The sequence below is a fragment of the Arvicanthis niloticus genome, chromosome 16, assembly GCF_011762505.2.
Source record: "Arvicanthis niloticus isolate mArvNil1 chromosome 16, mArvNil1.pat.X, whole genome shotgun sequence".
Taxonomy (NCBI): Eukaryota; Metazoa; Chordata; class Mammalia; order Rodentia; family Muridae; genus Arvicanthis; species Arvicanthis niloticus.
The window spans coordinates 16,723,472-16,740,312 of NC_047673.1; the positions used below are offsets into that span (position 1 = coordinate 16,723,472).

At 41.7% G+C, this 16,841-nt stretch overlaps 1 protein-coding gene across 1 annotated transcript in view; it reads right to left on the bottom strand.

The window, feature by feature from the left end:
- Positions 1 to 239: 239 nt before the first annotated feature.
- Adam18 (ADAM metallopeptidase domain 18) overlaps positions 240 to 16,841 on the bottom strand; it is a 63,313-nt gene continuing 46,711 nt past the window's right edge. Inside the window, exons 18-20 of the mRNA XM_034520456.2 lie at positions 12,725 to 12,839; positions 8,349 to 8,506; positions 240 to 379 (exon numbers count right to left, since the gene is read on the bottom strand). Of these exons, the coding sequence (XP_034376347.1) occupies positions 8,352 to 8,506; positions 12,725 to 12,839 (270 nt within the window). The 3' untranslated portion in view covers positions 240 to 379; positions 8,349 to 8,351. The remainder of the gene's footprint in view (positions 380 to 8,348; positions 8,507 to 12,724; positions 12,840 to 16,841) is intronic.

Below are 16,841 nucleotides of genomic sequence, written 5' to 3' on the forward strand. Positions count from 1 at the left end.
AGCCATCTTTTAAACTCAACCCATGCCTTTTCTATCTTTCTATAATACAAACTCTAATTGGTTTTTACTCCTGACTCTTCCCCCAGCTTTGCCTTTCTTAAACATATTAAACTGCCCCAGCCCTGATCCGTGGCTCTAGGAGTTTCCAGTAGGGAGGACTTTGAACATGCCGCCAGCCACCCTGACCCACTCCTTGTCACCTGCCATCCACGGCCTTGGAAGAGACACATAAAAGCCTCACTGATGCGTATGTCAGTTTTATTTTCCAAAAGTCTGAGATTTAGAGCACATCCAGGGATAGCAGAGATCAAAACACACACTTCCTCCTTTGGTCCATCTGCTGCTAACCTCCTCTGCCGATTTCTGGTGCTCTGAATTGCTGTAACAAAGGGGGAAAGAGATTCACAGCTGGGTCAGGAGCCAGACCTGATGATGGGTTTCCACCTAACGTTACTTCCAGATTCACAAACATTAGAAATTAACTCATGACAAACTAACTTAATTCTAGGGAACTGTCCAAGAATGCAAAAGAGAGGTAGCATGTATATTTTTATTTAGAATTTATCATGATCTACATTTTGAGCAAACAGGTTATGGCCAAGTGATAACAAGGACACATTTCTTTTTCTAAGCCTGAATCTTTTCTTTCTTCCTTTTGTTTGTTTTAAAGACTGGTAGATTTTATGAAACTCCATCTTCTTGCTTCTGCGCCATCTAAATCCTGGGGCTATAGGTGTGGACCTCCTGGTCCCCTCAATTTAACACACTTTACTTTCTTAGGGGAAAAGTCATGGTTTAAGAAAACTAAGTGAAATATTATTCTCTCTCTCTCTCTCTCTCTCTCTCTCTCTCTCTCTCTCTCTGTGTGTGTGTGTGTGCATGTGCTAACATAGAGTTCACAAGTGAGCAGAGCAGTGATCCTTAGCCTGTGGATCATGACCCCTTTGGGGAATCAAGCACCTCCTTCACGGGGGTCCCCTAAGACCATCAGAAAACAGATATGTATATTACAATTCACAAAAGTAGCAAATTTTCTTTATGAAGTAGCAACAAAAATAACTTATGATAAGGGAACAGCACAAGAAGAGGAACTGTATTAAAAGAGTCACAGCATTAGGAAGGTTGAGGACCAGTGGAACAGAGTCTAGCAAGGAAAGAACTTCCATTCAGTGTCTACTATTCAGGTTGATAATTTAAGTTCTGGTGACAGTTTTGAGTTTTTAATTGCTCATTGGCAGAGAACACGTTTTGCCTTGATGAAGTGACCAAAGTATAGAGTTGACTGTCTTCATTGCTCTCGGTTACAGTTCAGCTGTGTCCATCAGTTGCTTTGCTCTGTGCAGCCCGCGCCCCTGTGTGGGAGAACAGCACTACTTCTGCCTCCCAGTGGCCCATCTAATAAAGAAAAGACTCAGTGTCGCCAGCATCAGGGAAACAGAAATGGAAACAGCCAGGTGCCACTTGGCAGCATCGGGATGGCTAGCACATAAAAAGCAAAGGAGCAGAAAACACGCTTGCCAAGGGAGCATGTCGACTGAGGCCCACGGGTCCTGCTGCCAGGCATGCGCAATGGGCACGTGCTGGGTGTGCCACATGCTGTGGGACTCTCCACCTTAAAAATGGGGCTGGGGCCATGGTTCAGTGAGTCACATACTTGTATTGCAAGCATGAGGAGGTGAACCGGACCCCCCAGCACCCACATAAAAAGGCAGATAGGTATGATAGGAGCACCCGAAATCTCAGTACCAGGAGGTGTAGACAGGAAGATCACTAGGACATAGTAGCCAGCCGGCCTAAGCAAATCACAAGACCCAGGTTCTGTGAGAAATCCTGTCTGAGAAATAAGACGGAGAACAATAGAAGAAGGTACTTGATACAGACCTCAGCCTAAACACACACACACACACACACACACACACAGATACCCACACACACTCACACTCACACATATACACTCTCTCACATACACACTCATGCATACTCACACAAACACACACACTCATACACACTCACACAAACTTACACATATACAAACTCATGCACACACACAATCATACACACTCACACAAACTCACACACACTTATACACACTCACACAAACTCACACACACTCATACACACTCACACAAACTTACACATATACAAACTCACACACATTCACACATACTCATACACTCACACAAACTCACACACACAAACTCTCACACACAGACACTCAAACACACACTCACACACACAAGCACACTCACATAAACTCACACACAGAGACTCACACACTCACTTGCCCACAAACTCATTCACACACACTGTGCTGTCTAGTTTTATGTCAACTTGACACAAGCTAATGGGAACGTCAACTGAGAAAATGCTTCCACCAAATTAGCCTCTGGACAAGCCTGTGGTACATTTTCTAGATTAGTGATTGATAGTGCAGGGCCCAGTCCACGACCTCTGCTTCAGTTCCTGCCTCCAGGTTCCTGCCCTGACCTCCCTCAGTGATGGACTGTGTGATATGGGACTGAAAGCAGAAACAAATCCTTTCCTTCCCAGGTTGCTTATTGTGAAGTTGCTTTATCATAGCAGTAGGAACATACATACATACATACATACATACACAGATACACATAGGTATACACACACACACACACACACACACACGCATGAATACCCCCATATACATATTTAATAATAAAATTAAAAAATCCAACGTTGTACTTTGTAACTTTGCGGAATAAGTTGTCCATCCATACTTTAACATATGTATGCAATATCCACATACAAAAAAATGAAATATAGTATCTCTTAGCCTTAAATAGAAACCAAAAAAGATGCTTTGACAAATGTGTAGGGATGCATTTGGGAGAACCTTTGATTCAGATCTATCAAGGAATGGGACTCTGCCAGGTCTTGTTGTTCCGCTAAATGTATAGTGCCATCTTGTGGCCAATCCAAAAATTGCAATTGGACATTTTAAGTTGCTCAAGTTGATCAACAAAAGATGTATGAAGAGTGAAGCTAGGAGGGGACCCACTTCTTCTAAACCTCTCAGGGGGACTACTAGGTGGCCAGGAACCTCCCTGAAGTGTAGGATGTGTATTTCATGATGTGTGGCACCTTCATAGGGCTCTTCAGATCAACACACCTAACCCCTGGGTCAGGGAGGGGTGAGTCACAGGGGACTGGTTGCTCCAGCACCATATGCGGTTTCAGAGAGGGCATAGGCAGGATTTCTGTGACATGTGAAAGAGTGGCAACATAGCCAACTGGTGGCTTTTGGAAAAGCAGCCCCCCAAAGCAGCACACGTTATGACCCCTTTCCCTGTAACTGTTATCAACAGCCCTCCTAAATGTACAAGGGACGCCTGGCTGTCTGTAAACAATGAGGTAGGCATCCAGGTCACTCAGCCTTTGAGCCTGGACTTCTCCAGACCTCATTTACGACTGCAGTATTACTTGCTTCTGTGTTGGACTCTTGAGGCGGGAAGCCTAAAGTGCGAACTGGATTCTGGGCTCACCTGGAGAGGACCATCTCCCCTGTCTAATTTTTAAAGGGTATATTTTATTAGATTTTTAAGTGCATGTGTATATGCATGCATATGTATGTGTGTGAGTATGCATTATATGCATGTGTGTGCATGTTTAGGTATGTGTACCTGAGTGCAGGTGACCATAGAAACCAGAAATATCAAGTTCCCCAGAGCTGGATTGATTGGCAGTTGTGAGCCACGTGGTGCAGGTCATCAGAATCTAACCTTGTGTCCTCTGTAAAAGTGGCGGGTGTTCCAACCACGGACCCTTATCTCTAGCCCGGCTTTCTAATCTTTCATCAGAACGGCCTGAAACTTTCTCTGTCCTCCCGGAGCTGAGGAGACTTACTGAAGTAACCTCTGCAACTTGTCAGCCTGCAACCACACTGACTACAAAAAGTCTTTCTCTCTCTACATCAGGGACAGAGAAGGAACCCCGCAGAGTGTTCTACATGGAGTTTGCGCTAAAAGGGACAGACCTGTATGCAATTACAATCAACTATAGACTGCTAAATGTTATGTTTGCCCTTTAGGCCAAGGACAATTTCCGTTGCTGCCACATTAATACAAACCACAAAAACTTCAGGGTTTCTGCTGACGCTTCCTGTATCAGAATAGCCAAGACATTAACTCAGCCCCTTTCTGCCTGTGGATTAATGGTTCAGGAAACACTCTCTTCTTGCTGGCTTTCTCCCAATGTAACACTCACTATGTTATATCATATCACTTGCTATGATGTCATTACCCCACGATTCTCCATGCAGAGGGAGAATAGCCCAGGGTATAACTGCCTGACCAGGACTTGACAGACCAGCCTCTGCATGGTCTCACAAGAAGTGCATTGGAAAGTGTAGAAAGGTTCAGTTTTCTGCTGGGTCTCATTTTAGCGAGGATGCTGAGAATCACAAAGCCAGACCTACTACCGTGTCTGTACCGGACACTATAGAAGTGAAGTCTCTAGGTGGTCTGTGCTTGTGCACAGAGAACATAACACAGTTGAGGGGGTCAGACTGTGCCACAGAGAGTACTTTGTTTATTTGTCCTAAAAATGACCTGTGACCCATGGTCACTTCCACTGTGTTAGGTTTCCATCATGATCTCAATGCCTTAAAATAAGCATGGTACTGATATAGACAAAATCGAACTGTCACAGGCTGCCTTCAGGTAACTGCAGCCATGTGACTCTGGGAAGGCCTGTGTCTGAGAACACTTCCAGCCTCCCAATCAGCAAAGGAACACCGAGACTGCTGTTGGTGGTGTTGTCTGAAGCCCTCACCTGTGCATTGTATTCTGCAACAGAGGCACTCACTCACTCCGTCCAGGATGGGGAGTCCATCCCTTTCTCTTTACAGCAGCAGCAGTTCTCAACCTGTGGGTCGGGACCCCTTTCACAGGGGTCCCACATCAGATATCTGGCGTATCGAATATTTACGTTATGATTCATAACAGGCAGCAAATTTACAGTTATGAAGTAGCAACAAAAATAATTTTGTGGTAGTGGTAGGGTCACCACAACATGAGGAACTTGCTAAAGGGTCACAGCATTTAGGAAGGTTGAGGACCACTGCTCTACCAAAACCATGTTTGAAAAGAAGAGAATGCACTCCTCTTGGTCGGCCAATTTTTATTTACTAGCTCTGTGGTAAGGGGCGTGGCTTCCCTCCTCTCCAGCTCCTCCATGCCCCTATTCTGGGCAACTGCTGAGGTTTATAGCAGTTCCACCACTCTGCTGTTCTTCCCCTCAAAATCTAATAAAAATTACTTTCTGAATCTATTTCTAAGGTTTTTTTTTTCCCCCAAGAATTCATAAAAGCTGAGAGTCACTTAAGGAAGAGCAAGAAATGGGAAACTATGCTGGCCCCGGGAAATAGCAACTTCTAATCTGTGTCTATGGGTGCTGACATGTTCACCTATGACAACGGCTGTGTCTGCACGGGGCCGTGCTTGAGGCGTTAAGTATTCTTGTGCTCAGAAACCACAAGTTCTCAGATCCTTCTGTTCGACTTTCCCCTTTATGTTTGCCATCAGCATGGCTAAAGGCGACTGCTGACAACTATGCCACAGCCAGCACGCTAAGCATACTTGCAATCCCCTTAATCACGCACGGTTTTTAAAATCTCCCAGCGGGCCTGAGACAGGTACGCTTAGATCTTTCATTTTTATATATCCTAAAGTAAATACTAAATAGTAAATAAATAGTAAATACTAACGTATTCAGTGCTGTGGAAAACAAGATCTGGGCTTATGGTTTCGGGGGCTTCAGTCCGCTATGGCAGAGGAAGCATGGCAGCAGGAATTGCTCGGTCCATGCTGCCAGGGGCACAGAGAGGCCAGTCACACTGTGAGGGCTGATCAATAAGCACTGAGTAGAGTAGGTGGGACCCAGGGCTGGCTTACAACTTTCAAGGCACAATCCTACTTTTCCTAGCCAGGCAGGAACAACCTCCGAATGGCTCCACAGCCTATTAAACTTCACCAAGAGCTGAAACTAAGCATCCAAACAAAAGCACCCAACCATAAGAAAAATGAATATATTTCTGTAAGAAAAAAAAAAAAACCTTTTTCCTCTGCTAATTAACTATGCAGGGACCTGAGTATGTTATTTGTAGGAAAAACAATTCTCTCAATAGCATCCAACATCAAGCATTCCTTTTGAGTCAGTTTTTCCTTTTTCTCCATAAAGAATTATCCTTCTTCTTCTTTTCTTCTTCTTCTCCTTCTCTTCCTCCTCCTTCTTTTTCTTCTTCTTCTCCTCCTTCCTCCCCTCCTCCTCCCCCTCCCCTCTCCCCCTCCCCCTTCTCCTCTTCTTCCTCTTCATCTTCCTCTTCCTCTTCCTCTTCCTCTTCCTCTTCTTCTTCTTCTTCTTCTTCTTCTTCTTCTTCTTCTTCCCCTTTTCTCCTCCTCCTCCTCCTCCTCTTCCTCTTATTCCTCCTCCTCCTCCTCCTCCTTCTTCCTTCTCCTTCTCCTTTTCTCCTTCTCCTCTACCTTTCCTCTTTGTCCTCTTCTTCCTCTTCCCTTTCCTCCTCTTTTTCCTCCTCTTCCTCTTCTTCCCCTTCCCCTCCTCTTCCTCTTCTTCCTCTCCTTTCTCTTCCCTGTCCTCCTTTCTCCTCCTCCTCTTCTTCCTCCCCCCACTCCTTCTTGTCCTCTTCCTCTTCTTCCTCCTTTTTTTCTTGCTCTTCTTCCCTTCTTCTAGAATGACCCATTTCTATGTAAGGAATATAGGTACAACCTGTGTACCACTGAAAATATCTTAATAAGATGGATCATTAATAACGTCCAAAGGAAACCACACTTCAAAGTGGATACCATATTTTCAAATCTAATAGATTAATTGCCTCCACCAAGATACATGTGAAAATATAACCCTTGTTGTGAAGCATTAAGAAGAGGAACAAGGTAGAACCTTTGAAAGGTGATTAGGCTGTGAATGGGCCAACCCTCTCACAGCTTCATGAATTAGTAAGTTTCTAAGCTATCCTGAGAACTGGTCTTTTATGAAAGCCAGCTTGGTGTGTCTTTTAGACATACCTCTCACTTTGCCAAGATTTTTCAGAAAATATCCCCATCAGAAAGGACCTAACCTGATGCAGCCTCTCAAATATTAACCTCCCAGCTCCCAGAACCACATGCTGATCCAGCTCTCATTCTTTATAAACCGTACATATTATGGTATTAAGTTATTATGGAAGAACGTCATCAATAAAAGATCAGAAACTGCAGCTGACTTCCCATTGAGGAATTTTCACAAGAATGGAGATCCCTGCAGCCTACTGGCCTTTGCTATACATGGTATTTAAATGTGCTCTAGTTATAGAATATGGTAGAGAAGTAAGGATGGCAATAGAGAATGGACCAGCAGTTAGTGATTTTATCCTTTAGAACATGGCAGAAGAGCTGGCTTAGAGAAAACAAGGCAGCAGCCCGGACAGCAACTGCTGTCTGTAGTGAGGCACCATGGACTGTAGGAGTATGGTATCTCTATCTGTGTGTCCTTTACAGTCAGGGTAAGTTTCTTTCATGTGTAACGTGCAAAGGAGTACACATTTAAAATTGGCCCGAGGCAGTTAGCCTCTGGGAGGTTAGCTTGAATGGTTGTGTGCATAATTACCAACTGCACAATCTCTGCCATTACAAGCCATGGAAATCAGGGTCATCTAATATGGGCAGTTTGGTCAAAGGGTCCAACCAGTGAGTGGCAGGCTAACAGCTTTATGGTGTCAGGTTATGGTGTTCCTAACTCTAGAAGTTTAGGAACCCGGGACTATACTTGTGAAGACTCCATTTTGGCTTATTTTTTTCTGGCCTCTTACTGATGACCATGATTAAAAGGCTTAAGGCAGGGCACTGCACTTGGGCATATCAGAGTTTCTTACCATCTGTGAGCGAAATGCCTAGTTGTCCAGAGAGAAGCACAAACCAGAAAAATTTGCATGGATACAGAGAACAGCTTGTAATTTCAGAAACAAGGCTTTGGTAGCAATTGAGGCAAATATGAAATATGAAATAGAAATTAAAATATTACTAATGAACTATTTTCAATATTATGCCTACACGAGGAAAGGTAGTTTGTTTTTTTTGAAGTTCAGCTCCATGGCATGAGTTAGATACAGCGCAGAGGAAAAGTTACAGCGACGCCCAGATTTTAGTCTCATTGGGAAACTTAAGTCCCCGGTGCAGTGTGGAACTCAACTAGGAGATGATCTGGCACCCAAGTGCAGAGACAGGGAATGATGAGACATTAGAGGTCATAAGTACGGGCTTACAAAGCTACTGAAGGCGCAGCTCCGTTAACCCAGTAAGTTAACTCCGGGCGATATTTACCCCTCATGTTTCGTGATTTCTCTGAGGCACGATTTTCCTTTCGTTTCTTTTTATGATCCCGACAAGGAGAGTTACGATGAAAGGCAGAAAGATGAAGAAGCCCAGGATCACCCAGCTGTCCTCGTGTTTACTCAGGCGCTTCGTAGCAAGAGCCGCATCTGGAAAGGAAACGCCAGAGAGGATGGGTCGGCCCGAATCGCACTCATCGCATGTGTGCGTAATGTGGCTAGTACTTTGGCAAACTGCAATCAATTATCTTGGGGAAAATAAGAGAACACTTCAAAAATCACATGATGCATTTTCCATAGGGTTTTTTTTTTCCCCCCATTGGTGTTTTCTGCGTATTTATTTAAATATTCTGATGGTGTATACTTGCTTAGAATGAAGTTCACTTCATGTGGTTCACTGGTAACACCAATACTTCAAAAGATACCACTGGCCAATCTACCCACATCCCAGGGCTCTAAACTCTTCTAGAAAGGAGGAAACGATTCCCGTGTCCACAGTAGAGCATCTGTGGACAATGACAACGGCTGTATATTTCAAACACCGCAAAAACAAAGGACACTGAAGGTTTCCCTCACAGAGCCACACATTCCGGAAGAAGCAGGTCTGCTCAACCTGATTCAAATTATTATTTTATATAACTTAATAGTAATGCTCATTTAAACATTTAAGAATTCACTCTTAATAAAGCCTAAGTGAAAATCCAAGAGAAATTGTGTTATAAAACTTTTGTCCACTGCCTTGCTAGGTAAGCCTCTCCCCATGGATGAACACATTCTTGTAAAACCGTGTCTTTTCATGTAGTATTAACATTTTATGCATACACAAACTCCTCTTTGTACCTACACCACATCTGTGTGCAGATGCTAGCTATCTTGGAATAAATACAACCAAGGCAGTGAATGATTTACACAACCAAAGATTTATGAAGCTGAAAAAACAAAACAGAAGGAGATCTTAGAAGAAAAAAAAAAAACACCTATGCTCACTATGCTCATGGACTGATAGAGTAGATGTTGTGAAAATGGTAGATTTCTTACCAAAAAAATCTACAGATCAACGTGGTCCACATCACAATCCCTATGCAATACTTCACAGAAACTGGGGAAAAAATATCTTAAAATTCACAGGGAAACACAGAAGGCATAGGAAAGCCAAAATAATATTAAACAATAGAAACATCTGCTGAAGGTATTACCATCCCAGATTTCAATTCATACTACAAAAGCTATAGTAATAAAATAGTTCCAGACTGGTATAAAAACAAACATGGGGTCAATGGAATAGAACTGAAAACCCAAATTCAAGCCCACACTGCTACCACCTGAGTGTCAACAAAGAGACAGGAAATACACATTGGGTAAAAGAAAGAATCTTCATTAAGTGGTGCTCTCATCAAATTGGGTAAGTACAAGGAGGAGACCAGATCCTTCTCTCTCCCTCTGCAAGAAAGGACTAGACTCTAATGTATTGAGAACAGACGTCCTTATCCTGTGAATCTGGCAGAAGAAAAAAATGGGGACTAGGTTTGGATTCATTGGCCCAAGAAAGGACTTCCTGAACAGGAGCCCTGTGGTGCAAATGCTAGGATGAACAACTGACAGATGGGACCTTATGAAACCAAGAGGCTTCTGAATAGCCAAGATGTGATCATTTGAGTGAAGAGGCAGCTTACCGGAATGGGAAGATCGTCATCAGACATATCAACAGGGGGACAGTATCTAGGATACATAGAGGAAAACAAACAAACAAACAAACAAAGCCCCTGAACATCAAGAAAACCAGCCTAACTAAGTAACAACTGGAGTGTAGACCCGACTAGAGTTCTCAAAAGACAAAACAGAAATGGCTGGGAAACATTTTTTTTTTTTTAAATGTTCAACATCCTTAGCCATTAGGGAGCTAGAAATTAAAACTACTTTGTGATATCATCTTATACTTGTCAAAAATGATCAAGAAAACAAAACAAACCTCTCTACCCCCTGCAAATAATGATAACTACTGGTGTGGATATAGTGGGAAATACTTATTCACTGCTGGGGTGAGGGCAAAATTGTGCAGCCACTATAAAAATCAGTGAGGTTTCTCCAAAAAAAGCCAGAAATACATGTACCCCGTTAGCCAGCTCTGCCAATCTCAGACCTGTTCCCAAAGGACTCAGTATTCTCGTGTAGCATGCTTGGGCCTCCATCTTCCTTACTGCTGTACTCATAATACCCAGCACATGGAAACAGCTAAATGTCTATTAACTGGTGAATGGATAATGAAGATATGGGGCAGCTACACAATGGAATATCACTCAGATGTTAAGGAAAATGAAATTCACAGGTTAAGTGGATGGAACTGGAACCAATCATTCCCAGAGAGGTAACCCAGACCCAGAAAGGCAAACATTCAAGTCTTTTTTTTTTTCCTCATCTGTAGATATTAGCTTTGGATCTTCAGATATGTGTTTGGTTTAGAAGAGCTAGAGAAGTCAGGAAATTAGTTAATGGCCATGGGGGGGGGGTCTCTTTTAAAGGAGGAGAGATAAAGCACAGTGGTCAAAGGGTTAAAAAGGAAGAAAGGAATAGGAAGTGGTACAGTAGAGTGTGGGGGGTGGGAAGGCAGGGTAGGGGCGATACAGGGAGAGATACAAACACTAAGGATTTCTTGAGAAAGTCATATAAAAATTACTACTGTAGAAGCTTCCTAACACACATACACACACACACACACACACACACACACACACACACACACACACACACACACTCCAGAGCTTAAATGGATTTACGCAAGAATGGGATGATAAGGCCCCTACTAGACACCAGAGGTGAACAAATAGAAAGTTTAGCATCAGGAGTGGGCTACCTCTTTTGGAGTTTTTGGCTGATGAGGTTTCATAGATCCACAGGCATTACAGGCTATAGTGGATTATCTCGTTTACACCCCTAGAATGTGATATAAAGACCCCATTGCTGAAACTGTCACATAATTGAATCATGGGACGTAACAATGTCAATCTGTCACTACCTAGCCGTTTTCTCTCTACTGGAGACTGTTCCCAGTGCTGGAAATCACTGTGCACATGACTGTAGGAAGAATAGTAGGCATTAGTCTTCCCCAGTTGTGGACCATGAGTGCTCCAATAACCTAACTTGGCAAGAAATGGTGGCTGGTAATGTCATGGGCCCCAGAGGATTGACCCACCATTATTGGGACAAGAAAAGAGAGAGCCCTCAAGTTGGACGAGTATGGTGTTTGATCATAGCAAGATAAACTCAGTTAGAGTCTTTCGCTTTAGCTCAGGCAAACCTCAAGCTTGTAGCAATTCCCCTGCTTCAGACTCTGTTGTGTTTACAGTCATGTACTCTCACTACACACATTTAAACAGATTGTATCCCTGCTCTGATTAACCCCTGACTCTCTCATAAAGATTTTTACAGTATCCTTGAACCTTTCACTTCATGTGCTAAGTCACAACCGTGTTTTAGTCATTGTTATTGTTCAAATACATGATATATAAATCAATTTATTCATTGTCCCCTTATATGGTTACTTCCGGCCAGTATAGCTAATACCATTGCTTACTGGGTAATACACTTTCACTATTAAACTTCTGTGTTATTGCATGTCTAGACTTTCTGAAACATGGGTCTTAATATTATTCCCTCTCCAAACACCTGGTAATAAGCCCATGAAGGGAATGTATGAAGGAATGAATGATTGAACCAGCGAGTAGCTCATGATACTGCTTTTATTCACTATAGGAACAAAGAAACTATGAGCACGTATTCAGAATGTGACTTACCCTTATTTCCTGGTAGGAATACATTTATAGTTTGCTGTACATTTTTCTAAGTTTCATTCAGAATGAACAGTGTATTCCAGAGATGTTTTTCATTTTGTTGTTGTTGTTTTGTTTTTTCGAGACAGGGTTTCTCTGTATAACCCTGGCTATCCTGGAACTCACTCTGTAAACTAGGCTGGCCTCAAACTCAGAAATCCACCTGCCTCTGCCTCAGCAAGTGCTGGGATTAAAGGTGTGTGTCACCACCACTGCCCAGCCAGAGATACTTTTCAATAATGTTCAGTTTTAATACTATGAATTACTGTTATTAACAGCATTAATCTATACATGACTTTTAAATTTTTACTTAATGATCTTTATTAAAACATAAGAGTACAATTCTATTTCTGTTGACTTCATTAAGTTGGTTAAGGCCTCTAAGAAAACTCATTACAAATATGGTACCAAATTAGTTTATTTGTAATTGGGCTTTGAAATATTCTATCAAGATGTCAGATTTATTATTATTATTGTTAATCATTGACTAGTACCACAGAGAACAACAAACTACTTGCTTTGGAAGTTCATTTTTACTGACCAGTTTTGAGAACATTTCCATCGTCGATGCTGCCCCCTGGTGATCCAATCTGTAAGTTACAGTCTGGAGGCCTGTAGTCAGGAAAGCATTGGCAATTACCAAAGTTATTACATATCTAAAATGGAAAAATATGCAGTCATTTTAAATCATCTTAGTAGTTAAAATCTGATATAAGTGACTGAAATATGTAGAATATTTTTAAGGTTTTTGTAGCTATATAATATGAGGAGTGTGTTAGAAAAAGTAATTAAAACCTTGGTGGCATAATCAAAGGGCATAATGACCACAATATGAACATATATTTTAATTCCTATTGTCTGTTTTTAATAAGTGCTTTATCTTCTCTGATAATCTTCTAAAAATGAGATGTAATAAATGTATGGCATGCTAGTCTGTGCTTTCTATTGCTGTGATAAACACCATGACCAAAAGCAGCTTGGGAAGGGGAGGGTTTATCCATGCTAACACTTGCCGCTAGCACCTCGTCCCTGTCAGCAGAAGCTCAAGGCTGGAACCCAGAGGTAGGAGCTGAAGCAGAGGCCACTGCCTCAGGCCTGCCCCCTGTGGCTTGTTCAGTGACATGTCTTATACAACCCAGGACACCCCTGGCCAGCAGTGACACCGCCCATAGTGGACTGGGCCCCACATGCCAATCATTAGTCAAGAAAATGCACTGCTGTCTTGCCTATAGGACAATCAGATGGAGACAGTTTCTCCATTGGGGCTCCCTCTTCCAGGATAACGCAAGGAACCAGCAACAACCAAACCAACCAACCAACCAACCAACCAACCAACCAACCAACAACAAAACAGAAAAAAGAGAAAAACAAACTAGCACGTGATCTTTATGTTCAGAAAGGCGAATCAATCATTTTCATGAATATCATCTTTTAAAAATACTTTCATCATTTTTAATGTGTGTGAGTATGTGCACATGAATAAAAGTACCCATGCAAAGCAGAGACATCAGATTCCCTCTGCTGCAGTTTGAGCTTTGGGCTGCTGTGAGTCAATGAATGTCACTGAGGAACTCAATTCAGGTCCTCTGCAAGAGGGCAGAAAGCCTTACCTGCTGAGTCATCTCTCCAGCCCCTAAATAACCCTTTAAATAATGTTAAAAGTATTTTTATCATGACAAAATCCTAGTTAAAAAAAATAAGGGCTTGCCTACAGCCCAATTTTACAAAGACATTTTTTTTTTTTTTTCATCTGAGGTTCCTTTTTCTCAGGTGCCTCTAGTTTGTGCCAAGTTGGTATAAAACCTAGTCCAACAGCCACCAACACGTATTCCGACATTTTGTTAAATTATGTCAACAATATACCTTGAACTTATTCACATACTTGTGTGTATAAAATATTTAGAATTGGCAGATTTTTAAATTTACAATCAAAGCCATCCATATTTACATAAGTATCCTACAGAATTACCTTGTACATTTACACTTATTCTGATAAGCTAATATTTTTAAAATTCGTTAAAGCCATTGAATTCTTTTTTCTATATCTCAAAAAGAGATTTCAATAAAATAAGGCTGAATTACCATATTGGATTTCACAAAGTGTGTGTGTGTGTGTGTGTGTGTGTGTTGCATGCTTGTCCACATCAAGCCTGGAGGAAGACATCACGTGTCTTGCTGTGCCATGATCTGCTATATCCACTTGAGACAAGGTCTCTCACTGAATCTGGAGTTTGCCATTTTTCAGCTAGGCTGGCTGGCCAGCCATCTTGAGTGGTCTTGTCCAAACCCTTCATCACAGGGGTTACAGCTGTGTAAGACTGGCTTTGTGTAGGTGCTGGAAATCTGACCTCAGATCCTGATAATTGTACAGAAAGCACTCTTATCCACTGTTGTATATCCATTTCCTCTGAGATTTAAACTTAAAAAAAAAAACTCTGAGATTTTACTTTTGGGGAAAAGCTTGTTAAGAGTTTAAAGGGAGGTGAAGCAACAAGATGTTCTTAAATGAGGTGAAACATTCCATCCTGCAGACAAGCTCCTTAAGCTCAGGAAGGAAACAACTCAAAGGCTTCAGGAAGTCCCTGAAACTGAACACGTCCACCAGATCTCTCCCTGCTTAAGAGTACATATAAGCACTAAGGACCCCTGAGAGACATTTTCAGACCAGAAGAGGCAGAGACCAGACAGGCTGCCTGGAAGAGACTCAGATCACCTGAGATACCTGGAAAGCATACTCTCAACTTGTTGAGTTGCCTATAGACTGTGCAGTGTGTGCCAGGTTCCCAGATTTGTGAACTATCACCCATGCTGGGGTGAGCTCTGATGACATCGCTGTCCTGAGTCATCTCTGCTCCCAGAAATAACCCCTCAGCCATACTCCCGTAACTTACCCCAATAAAACCTATTGGTTGAACAAGTTGGGTTTTGGTGGTATCCAGACTCTGCCCTACCATCTTTTCTTCAGCTGAGGTGAGTTGACATTTTACTTATTTTCCAAGTAAAAATATCTCCCAACACCCACTGGGTCATCTCCTCACCTCCCTTCCAACCCAAACCCCCACAAGTAGATTTTAAATCTATGTGTGTACATGTCTTTTCTTTCCTGTGTGGTGTATTAACAATAAGTATGTGAATATACAGTTTGGAAAATAAGATTAGAATACTACTTAGAAATTATTTAGCCTTATACAACCATTGGTAGTATTTTGTGAATTAACTTATACTTTTCATTATTGTATTTTTAGTAACTTTGAGAAAGTCAGCTAGAACAGACCAATACCAAATGCATCATGTTCCACACCCTTTCTGAAAGGAAAGTATTTCAGACCACACATCTAGATGGCTTTTCTAATATGAAAGATGAACAAAACCCACAATCCTAGATAGTTGCTGCCAAAACTTCTAATCTCCAGAAAAATAAGGAATTGGGAGAGCAATCTAATATTCTGAGTAATATAAAACAAAGGAAGCCAGTGTCCACTAAGGGAGTCAATATCTACTAAAGGAACCAGTGTTCATTAAGGAAGCCAGTGTCCTCTAAGGAAGCGAGTGTCTACTTTTCTAGCAAGACTGAAAGAAATGGGCAGGATAGAGATTTCCAGGATCTTGGAAGAAGGAAGCTTACAATCCTTTAGAAAAAATATCATTTATTTGAAAGTGAAAAATCTATATCTACCTCTAACTATGTATCTCTCAAAAATCTGTTTCCATCTAGACTTTGAACAGGTACTGTTGTTATAGCATTCTATGTCTCTCATAAGAAGGAGACAATGCTCATGACAACATCTTTGTCCTGAAACAGAAAATAAGATTTCCCTTGCGATGGCACAGCTCTTGGGAAATAAAATTGACATAATGCATAGGATCCCTTATAATATACAACACTTCAAAGTCTCCAAAAGCCAACAAAACACAGAATGTAGAGATCAAGGTTATGTAAAACATGCAAAACTATAAAATGTTGAAGAGACAGATGTATACAAAGAGAGAAAGCTTCTACTTGAGTTTGTGGCATAAAAGAAAAAAGTGTGGGAATAAATGTCAATTAAAAATTTAATCATCCCAAGATTGCAGTCCATAATTCCCTTTGTATCAAGTAGAAAAGCACAGTTAAAAAGTATTCAATACAAAGCGAAAGGAAATGGATAAAGGGGAAATACAAGTAGTAAATAGTTTATGATATATGCAATAGCAATTTTACTAAAATGCAAAGAGAGACACAATAACTTAAAAGTGAAAAACCAGGAAATATACTAATACTTCTATTGGCGAATGTAAACAAAAGCACACCAGGAAGAGAGACATTAGAAACCCAAATAAGAAAACATATCCAGCCCATGTTCTAATTTTCTTTTTGTTACTGTAATTTTAAACACCCTGGCATTGGTCCAAGAGACTCTCAGAACAATAGTCTTTGGCCCTGGTTGCTCTCCAGAGGTGGAAGGTAAGGCGTGCCCAGCTGCTAATGTAACTGTTGCAGCCATGGCAGTCATACCTGTCACCCAGCACTTGGGAGGCTAAGACAAGAGGACCAGGCACTTCAGGTCAACCTCAGCTGCACATCAAACTCAAGGCCAGCCTGGAAGCCAACAGCACACTGTGTCAAACAAACAAACAAACAAACAAACAAACCATACTTCATGTCCAACCATCAGTAT